Source organism: Pseudochaenichthys georgianus, chromosome 22 (assembly GCF_902827115.2).
Source record: "Pseudochaenichthys georgianus chromosome 22, fPseGeo1.2, whole genome shotgun sequence".
NCBI classification, from domain to species: domain Eukaryota; kingdom Metazoa; phylum Chordata; class Actinopteri; order Perciformes; family Channichthyidae; genus Pseudochaenichthys; species Pseudochaenichthys georgianus.
The window spans coordinates 11,909,048-11,919,627 of NC_047524.1; the positions used below are offsets into that span (position 1 = coordinate 11,909,048).

A 10,580-nucleotide genomic window follows, 5' to 3' on the forward strand; every position below is an offset into this window, starting at 1 on the left:
AAGAAAAAGAAAATCTGCTTACAGTTCTGTTTCATATGGGTGTTGAGAGATGTATCCATCGATCTCCTAATGTTGCTCTCAAAGTGCACCAGATTGATGCTTTTAACTCAACATTTAAAAAAAAAAAAATCTTCCCGGGGGAGCATACCCCCTGGACCCCCCTAAAGGAGGTGAGGTCCCCCCCCCCCCCCCACTTAAATCAGGTTCACATGGATAGGAAACTAAATACATTTGCACACATCTTGTGTCCATATATTTCAGTTTGGGTGGTCACGCCACACCGTGCACGTATGTGTGAGTCATGGTGAGATATCTGGATTAAGAGGTTGCTTTTTCTTTGCACAGCATGAAAGAAAGGCCAAATGAATGGGCTGTGATTTTAGTATTTTTAAGCAGAGGTCAATCATTTGTACGGCCCTCGGAGGATGTTGGAAACATTGAAATGGCCCTTGAGAGGAAAAAGGTTCCCCACCCCTGATCTAAAGTGAAGCTCTGGCGGAAATGCGTCTCTTGACACATTTTTGAAAGCTTGCTTTAAAAAGGCAAAGAATGTAGCAGGAGCAGTTTGAGCAGTTTCTGTGGACCTGAGACTTTGTATTCCTTGAAATGGTGTCACTGTGCAATAGAATCTGCTGGAGCTGACGGAAATGTAAGCTGGCAACAGCTGCTGTTCCCTGTGAAGTAGTAAATAACTCACTTTTTACAGTCAACAGTCTGCATCAAGCAGAGGAGAGCGTTTGATATTAAAAATAATGTAATTTTCAATTTATACATGATGAGTCACATTTTTCATCTGACGCATATCGCTGTTTGAAATAAAAGTCACTGTGAATCGAGGGATTCTTCATCAGCAGCTAAATAAATCACGAAAGCAATGAAAAAATGAACAATGCATGGCTAATATATTAAACATACTGTTGTATTTCAATGAGGAAAATCTGTTCTGTCAAGCTTCCATTTGTATTAATAAGTGATTGTGATTAATATACAGATACAGAAAGTGTGACTTGTACTGAATTTAATGAAAGGATATACTAAATAATAGAGGGGGTAGAGAGGTTTGAGTGCAGCAGAGTAAAGATCAGCTCGGAAACAAAAAGAGAATGAGTGAAGAGACGACGAGATTATGAAAGGGCTACGATAAAGAAAGTGATAAGATAAAGGTTTAATTTTAGCGCTTGGGGCAGATAAAAACAAGTGAGAAACAGGTAAAGTCAAGAGTCTGTTTCACGTCAGGGACACCCCCCCCCCTCCACTTTCCCCGCTCAGATCATGCAGGACTGGTATGTGGGCACCATGTATTTGATGTTGATGAAAGCGTCTTTTCCTCCGTAGCGCTCGAACATCTCCAGAGTCTCCTGGATCAGCTCCCCGATGTTCTGCCTCTGCTGCTGGCCGTAGACGATGCCATCTCCAGAGTTGACTGGGGACAAGGAAACAGAGTCAGACGGGAGAGAAACACAGATATTCCAGCTCTGTCGGGGTCACTGCAGACTGCAAGGTTGATGAAAAGCAGCACCTGTGGCCACGGCGCGGTGTTTTGCTGCAAATGCCATCCTTCCATCTGACTTCAAACCCAGTGGACAGACTGAATTTAATTGACTGCTCTCACGCCACGGCCAATTGGGACCGAACAGCAGCAGCGTTTTTTAACTGTTCAGCTGAAAGTTTAATGAGGCAGGCCTGCAGAGAGGCGTAAAGGACGTGCGAACTGGAGACGGCTCTGCTGTTGCACAACGCCGCGTTGATGCACACTACGCATAAGCATTGACCTGGACTCCCTCCACAGGTAGGAGTGTGTGTGTTTATGATTTTGCATTTTTCAGGTGTTTTTGTGTGCAGTAAATAACAAAAAAAGACAATAGCGTAATACACAAGTGGCCAATCACAATACAGAAAGAAAGCTGCAAAACCTCTCCTCCCCCAGGACACACAAACTAACACACACACACACAAAAGTTTGCTTGCCAAAAGAGTCCTGTTTAACAAAAAGAGAGTGGATTTATTTTTTGAGGCTATAAAACTAAACGGAAAAAAAAGCGTTTTCCTTCCACTCAAAGCATTTGTGGTACGAGTTGGAAGAGAAAATAAGTGACACAGAAAATGAAGAGCAGCACTTTAAGGAGGGCCGCTCACACTCTTCTTTCTCTGCTAATTAGACCTGCGGAGAGAAGGAGACATTAAGCCTCTCAACGACTTCTTCCTAATACTCCATCCTCTATTCCTTCTCACTCTTTTCTAATCGCTCATCTTGCCTAACGGACTCAACCCCCCCCCCTCCTCTCTCTCACTCTACATCTCCTCTCCACCCATCTATGGCCTCCTCATTAAAACAAAGAGGCGATCCCATAAAGAGGGCTGTTAAGCAGTAACACGTCTATGTTATGGCGCATTTCCACTGCAACGGGGTAGCCCCGTTTAAGCGTCCCTAAGCGTCCTCGCTCAGGCCTCGGGCTGCCTCGCTGGCCGTCCGAGGCCGTGGCGCATTTCCATTACACTTTAGGACCTGGGGTAGCAACGCAGTGTAGGCGGGGCGATCAGCTTTTTGGGCGGAGCGACGCTGGGTAAAACTGCAGTGGCGTCATCTTCAATGCGACACAACTCACAAAACACACACAACAATGGAGGATGTGGAAGCGATCGTTTACTTGTTTCTTGGTGTGTGGCTTGTTATCACAGCAAGAAGGAAAGTGATCACAGCAAGCATTGCATTGTATTCATTGTATTGAACATAAATAAATTCATTTTTCATATACATGTGTTTGTCAAATGTTTTAAACAAATATTATCTGAATTGAATATTTGAAATTCAAGCACCAGTAAGTACTGCCCCATAATAACATTTGAGGAAATATCAGATCATGAAAAGAAAACCTTTCTAATCAATTAAGCAAATATCAAAGCTAACTATAAACATAAATACTAAAGTGTAAAACACAGCAAAACTATATTCATAAATGCAAGTGTAAAATAGTGTGGACAATTGTAAACATGGATGGAGACTAAAGTATCCACAACATAAAATAATATATTAAATATAACCTCAATCTTTCTTCTAGACATGTTAAAAGCTTGCTTGAATGGGTTATAGGTTTATTTTGGTCTTTAAAATATATAAGGAATGTGTTGTTTGAGTGTAGTAGAACGAGGGTATTACAATTGAGCAATTTCTACATGTATTTATCATGTATTCTTAATACCATTACAAAATAAACATGTAATAATGTTTTAGAGTAGGACCTCAAGCTAGCAAACTCAATTTCTCTTAAAAGTAAGGGGCTTTTTCCTAACTGATGGTGTTTGTTATTGCTTTATAAATTCATGTATGTTTATGATTTTTTTATGTTGGGTGCCATTCATTATCAACAAGAGATAAGATAAGTCAAAGAAGTACTTTATTGATGGCAGTATAAAAATACAAATGTTGTATCAAAGGCATGCCATTAAACAATACAAATAAAAAATGTAAAACTGAATTGCAGCCAGCATAAATATACATGGAATTGTAAATATAAAATGAACATTTTAAAGAAAATAAATAAACAAGGAAGTACAAATGTTGCATTTAAAAATTAACTAGATAAAAAATATATAATATGTACAATAACTATTAAGGTTTTTTGAAGTATCATGGAGGAGACGCTGCCCAGTCATGGTGCCGTTCCTGCTGGGCCCGATCCTCTCCTCCTCGTTTCCTCTTGCCTGGGTGACAATAAGATAATAATTAGCAATAAGGAAAAAACACAGGACAGGTACAGGTCACACAAGGATATAAGAATAACATGTATAAACAGAACAACAGTAAGGTGAACTAAAGAAAGTTCTGGCCCTAGATGTTTACAATGATTGTGAAAGTGAATTACATTATGTCCAGCCTGTTGATAATGAATATAAATATATGTATATGATAGGATGTCACACACAACTGTACTAGCTGCTTACTAGCTAAGACTTTACTTGTAACAGAGCATTTCCACACAGTGATATAGCTTATTTTAATTACTGACGATGGATGATCCACGGTTTAAAAAAACAAAAAAACAATTCCAGTCGTTTTGCCATTTCTATTTCTTACCTAGAACCACACGCTGCGGTGTCGTGATGGCACTCGGTGTTGGTGGTTGAGTCGGTGTCGATTCTTCGGCTGGGGTCCGTTCTGGATTCACTGACGATGTGGACGGAACACTGCCATCACCCGTTGTTCGGGAATGTTCCTCCTCACGAGTCCCAATGTAATCATCTAGAACAGCAACATGACTAGTTAATTCCACAAACTACTGCAGCACAATACTAAATAGCAACAGCAACTATAGAAAAGAAAAACTGAACGTAAACAATGGCACATATGGTGTTAGCAAACAATAGCTCTAGCTAAGGCTATCTGCCTAGGCTATCTGCCTTAGCTAGCTATGTAGCTCTTTGGGGCTCCATAAAAGCACGGGTTGTCGAACATTAATGTAAGGATAAAATAGACTTCTTTGTTAGAAGTGAGCGTACCTTGCAGGGACTCCAGTAAAGCCGTTCCGTTTTCCCTACATCGCAGGAAAGTCCTCGAAAATCCGCGCTCGGACATCTGTGCAGAGACATCCTGGAACACTTTCACATTTCGCGTTGTTCCGTCGAGCTCCCGCTGGATTTTATCATCCCCAATGAGATGTAGGAACGTCGTCACCTCCTCGGTCGACCACGGTGTGCTTTTCTTCGACGTTGCCATTTTTGTAGCTCCTCCGTTTACAAAATGCTGCAAGCTTGCTTCTTGATATATATATGTGACGCGAGGGATGATCTCGCGCGCGATCTTGTGACGATTCTCTCTGACCAATCAGCAGTCGAGTGTTGACGTCACAGCCCTGGTCTGATAGAACCACGATTTTATGGGGCCGGAAAAAGAGAGAAAAAGTACCCGCTAGCCGGTACTAGGCTATATGGAAATGCCACCAAAAACTGGCCTGGCCGCTTGAGGACGGTCCAGGACGCTTAAACGGGGCTACCCGCTGCAGTGGAAATGCGCCATTAGTGTGCTGCACTCTCTGCTCAGGATTCGCTCTCCTGTTTAACTCGATGGGGGGGAATCCTCCAGCCGCGCTTTGACCGTTGCTTGGCCTAGAGACGCACTGCAACTTTTACAGCTTCAGCTTCATTTAACAGCTATTTACTGTTTTTGTCCTTTTGGAGAAACAGGGAACACTAACAGCATTTGCTCAAGAATGCAGCCTTTCCGAATAGCTCTGCATCCAAACTCAGGCTGTGTGTGATTCTCCAGCTACCCACAACACAGGCGTCTGCACCCTACTAGTTAGCGAAACCTTAAATAGCATCTAAAATGCAGCCATGTGCGCTATAAAAGAAAAAAGGCAAAGCAATCAGAGAGGAATGAGTTTGTGGATGTGTGTTCTCGGAGCAGGAGAGTGGTTAAATAAAGAGCTGGGTCACTTCTACAGTCTGTGTAAAGACAATACAGGTCCATCTTCTTCTTCTTCTGCTTCTTCAGTGTGAGTGTTTGTATTGGTGGAGGTTAAAAAGCCAAGCCTGTTGAGAGCCACCCTCTGATACGGTGAAAATGAGCAGCCAAAGCCAGCCCAGAGGGAGAGCTTGGCCTTCAGACTCGAGAAGACAGGGAGCCAGGGAGGGGGTGCGGCATGGGAACCAGAAAAGCACAGACCCGTTTATTGGGGCCTGCAGGGGGGGGAGCAGGGAGGTCCTGCAAGGGGGGGAAATGTTGCCATACTGACAGTTTTATCCCTTCAAAGTGTATTTATATTGCTGAGCATCAAAAGGAAGAGGCCAGAGGAATTCAGTAACGATTCTCAATATTTAAAGAGGAGAAAGAAGGTGGAAGTGTGTTTAAGCGGGAATGGAGGGAGAGAGGGGGGGGGCGAGGGTATGAAAAGCTGCCTCTTCAGATGTCCTTTAGCAAAATAACTTTCGCTCTTCTTCTTCACTCCTCTTTTCTCTGCTAACGGCAATATCCCCAACCCTGGGCAGACAGAGAGAAAATTCATAATAGATAAAACTCCAGCCCTGTGAACAGAAAAAGGGCCGTAGCAGGAGCTGGCTGTCTATTCCTCTGAGGAAGAGGAAGGCTCGATTCAGACGCCAACAGAGGAAGACCATCAGGAGGAAGAAAAGGATGGTTGCATCGAAAGGTGGGATTGTAAGAGTTATTTGAAGGAATCTATCTATTTATCTATCTACAGGGTCTGTGCTCCTCTCGGACGTTGTTGTAATTTCTGCCGACCCACCCTTGACCAACAGCTGCAGCCTTCCTCTCCTCCTCCTCCTCCCTTTCCTCCACCCTGCTCTAACTACATCGCCTATTCTCCACGGTCCTAAACAACCTGTCTTCCCACATCAAGCTGAAGACAAGCAGTCACAGATGCAGGCAGCACTCGTTTCCTCCAAGAATTTAGAGTTAATTTAAAGGGGATAGTTACTGCTGGGAACTGTAGCTTAATGGATGACAACTGCACTGCTATGTTCATATAATTGGCATCAAGGAAACAGTCCTTTAAAATGAAAGGCAGTAATATGAAGCTACAAATGTGCGCCCTACGTTTGTTGATGTATGACGGACATGATGCGCAATACAAATCAAAATTAAGCAAGCCTCAACTTTTCCAATCATACATTTCTTGTCCCTTTCCCCCCCATACCTTTTCCCGTCTGTATGAATAAAATGGAGTAAAAACCGTTCCTGCGATACCCAGTTCCCTGAGCTATTAAACGACATAACAACGCCAACGAGCGTTCGATTAAGTTTGAGTAAGGACAAGTTAGTTTTTTCATGCAGTTTTCTAAAACAAAGATTTTCCTTTGGGAATATGTTAAAATTCGCTTTTTCCCTCGTGACAATATTTAAAATGTTCCTTGTTTCTTCTCCTTGCATCATAATATATTAGCTAGACTTTTTATTCTGAGACAACAGAAGGTATAATATGTTATTCAAATGTTTTTCCTTTCAGGCTAAAAACTGAGGGCATGTTTATTCGTGCTTTCCCCTTTCTTATTTTGTGAGATCGTACAGCATGCCAACAATTGTTTTCCTTTTTAACTGGTTTCAGATTCTCATGAATAAAATAAAACCCAAGCACGCAAGCAAAATCTGAACTCAATCATTCTTTTGAATAATATTTTTCCCAAGGATTTTGGATGAAATGCAGTTAATACAAACTATTGTTGCTGATAGTGTATGTGAACCAGGCACCCACAAGGAGAGGGAAGGAAGCACCGTGGTGGCGAGTGTGACAGAGACAGAGGGTGTGTGAGTGTGAGGAGTGGTTGGGACTACTGGAGGAGGCCGGTGCTTAACAGCAGGGCTCTAATTAAAAAGGGCCTCACAGTTAGGCGCCAGGCAGGCCTTTCATAAAGAGACTGACACTCTGGCCGAGGTGTGTGTGTGTGTGTGTGTGTGTGTGTGTTATTAAGTATCTTTGAGGGTATTGTTAACTTGAACACATAAAGACACGTGGACAGCACACACACACAGAGGGATAAGTGTGCCAGTATAACTGCATGTGACAAGGACAAAAAGAGAGAGAGAGAGCAAGTGGACAGAGAGACAGGAAGTGGTGCCTCTTTAGTTGGTGACCATTGTTACACTGTCGCAGCTCACACCAATAACACGACCTTCCCACTGCCACTGTTTTTTTCTGTGTGTCTGAAACTGAAAACAACATTAAAATATCAAAGTAAGCTCTCTGATACCCCTTTCACACCAAGGCTTTTCCCGTTCTAGCTCCGTGCTAGAGCTTTTCTGGTTCGGAACCGGTTCTTCGGTTCAGCTCCCGCTCTGTTCACACTGCTCAGAGCCCGACTGGTGCTGCGTCATTGCGTCATCGTTTGCGTCATGACGTAACCATTTGCGTGCCTGCTTCATAAAGCCAAACCGCGCGGAAACCCCTCACATCGACAACAACAACAATGGCCGATTGTATTGAAGCGCTACTCGTTTTGCTCTGTCGAAACGAAATGGAAGAAATGGGACGACTTTACTACCAACTTTACAGTCGTTCCATGCTACATTCAAAAGTTCTTACACAATTACACAGTGGGCCAAAATAAAAAAATCGGTACTAGTCGAGGGCCGGACTGGTTCAATGTTTATTGCAAAACTTATTGAAATGAACTTATTGCACATATTAAAACTGGAACTAACAAAGCTTAAATGATTGCCTATAAAAACAACATTATACAGGGTTAGGCTTTTTGTTGTTAGAGGTTGATCTTGCCCCTGCCCCCGACGTAAGCGTGACGTATGCGGTGCTTGCTTTCTAGACCGACAACTTTTTGGTGCTTGAAACGAACTGGATTCCGGAGCTTAGAGTCGGCTCCGCTGCGGTGTGAACAGGAAAAACCGGTGCTTTTCAAGCTCCAGCTCCGAACCGGCCCTGGAACCGCGTTGGTGTGAAAGGGGTATGAGTGTCATCAACAAATAACTGTTCTAGTAAAATGTGTATTAGGTGGTTTACTTAGGAGTTTTCCTCATTGTAGTATCCCAACTGAGGACATATTATTTACATTGTACCAATATAGCAAAAGCAAAACAAAGTACTTTTTAAAAAAGTACAAAAGCATTAAGCTATGATCAAAAAATCAAATCACAAAGAACATCTTCTTCTGAGAGGATATGGATCAGATGAAATTAGTCTTGAAAAAAAGGAGCACTTTTAAAAAGTACCGGTACTTTAAACGTGGACTCAATTACAGAACAATCACTTTGTTTGCTCTGCACTTTGGTCTCAAACCCTCGTCCTTCCCTCACACTGGTATTTCTCTCTGCCTAAGTCCCAAACCCCCTTTGGATAAGCCAGCGACACACACACACACACACACACACACACACACACACACACACACACACACACACACACACACACACACACACACACACACACACACACACACACACACACACACACACACACACACACACACACACACACACACACACACACACACACACACACACACACACACACACACACACACACACACACACACACACACACACACACACACACACACACACACACACACACACACACACACACACACACACACACACACACACACACACACACACACACACACACACACACACACACACACACACACACACACACACACACACACACACACACACACACACACACACACACACACACACGGCCTGGCAGAGATAACAAGTGTTTGATGCCATCACTTGAAAAAGGATCTGACACATCAGAAACATGTATATATCACCTCACACACATTTCTTCCACACCTTAACCTGTGACCCACAGGTTACATCAGATAATAACATCCCCATCAGCTCAGTCCTCTAATAATGTTGTATCTGGTTGCATCAAGCAATTGATTGTTTTCAGATGACATCAGAAAATACTGTCTTCTACTTTCTCACACGTTTGACAGGAATCCAATAAGCATTGACACGCTTTTCATGCTTCAATCCATCAAACCATCAAAGTTGATCCCAGAGTTCAAAGAATATGTCCACCTAAACACGTTTTAAAATGATAATGTCACAACATCCTTCATTCCTCAGATCCGGGCATACATAGACAGCGAGTTAATGGCTGTCACAAATAATACATAAAAAGCAGGTAGTATTGTCATTCCTATTCCGGTGATATCGGTATAAACAAGCCACATAAAACAAGACAAAGACAAAGGCGCACACAGCGAGATGAAGAGTTTTAGAGAACAACAACCCTGAAAAATGTTGCGTTTCACAGAGAAAAAGAACACAGAGTTCTGATTCACAGAGCAATTGGTCCCCAAAAGAGAAAGCGTATATTCTCTGCATTTGAAGTTGTATCTTTGTGAGTTAGCAGGGAGTGGGTGGTGATCTAGATGAAAAAGGGAGAAAAACACTGGAGATATGTGTATCTATCTATGTATGAACTCATTTATATTCTCACTTAAATATACTAACTTGTATACTTTCTGAATAATCAGCCCCAAACTCTAAGCAAACTTTAAAAAGTGAGAAACTCTACTGGATGCCTATGCAGTGCGTGCTATGTTTAGCCAATTTAGCCTCTATCTGGCTGACTCTCGTCTCTGTGGGAGAGGTCAATGGCAGGGCCGTCTGCCAGGTGAGGGGTGGGCTCAGGGTTTAATCAATGCCCGCCCAGAGAAGGACAGACACGCAGGCAGGCAGGTAGACAGACCCTGTAACTACCAGGCGGAGATAAAACTATTCTTGGTGGGGTTCAACGGCCAACTGCTGAGCGTGCGCTGCGGCGGGGGAACTCACGCTTCAAAGCGGTTTAGGCGATTGATTTGACAGCTAATTTACAGAGGAGATTTGCATACGGCCACGCGCTAATAAGGGAGGCTTTCCTTCGCCATCCTTTGTCTTTCCTCCACTATCTCCTTTTTTAGACCTCAGCAAATAGTAAAAGATAATGTAAGCGAATTAAAGAGACAAGAGATTCAAATTGGATATTGATTAAGAGACTAAAGCCTTGTGTTTTCTCCTGTTAAAGCCTGTGTTTAAATGATTGATTCGCAATGTCACTCTCCACATCCTACTGTGCGGTGCGGTGAGCGGCGTTTGGCATCGGCTGTGCCTC

General features: G+C 43.0%; 1 protein-coding gene and 1 long non-coding RNA gene across 4 annotated transcripts in view; one reads left to right on the forward strand and one right to left on the reverse strand.

The window, feature by feature from the left end:
* Nucleotides 1-736: 736 nt before the first annotated feature.
* pacrg (PARK2 co-regulated) overlaps nt 737-10,580 on the reverse strand; it is a 36,878-nt gene continuing 27,034 nt past the window's right edge. For all 3 annotated transcript variants that reach the window (XM_034111207.2, XM_034111209.2, XM_034111208.2), the window contains one exon: nt 737-1,423. In XM_034111207.2, coding sequence (XP_033967098.1) covers nt 1,266-1,423 — 158 coding nt within the window. In that variant the 3' untranslated portion in view covers nt 737-1,265. The remainder of the gene's footprint in view (nt 1,424-10,580) is intronic.
* Nucleotides 1,439-10,580, forward strand: part of LOC139436079 (uncharacterized) — a 32,393-nt gene continuing 23,251 nt past the window's right edge. The window contains exon 1 of the long non-coding RNA XR_011645290.1: nt 1,439-1,789. This is a non-coding gene — a long non-coding RNA (uncharacterized lncRNA). The remainder of the gene's footprint in view (nt 1,790-10,580) is intronic.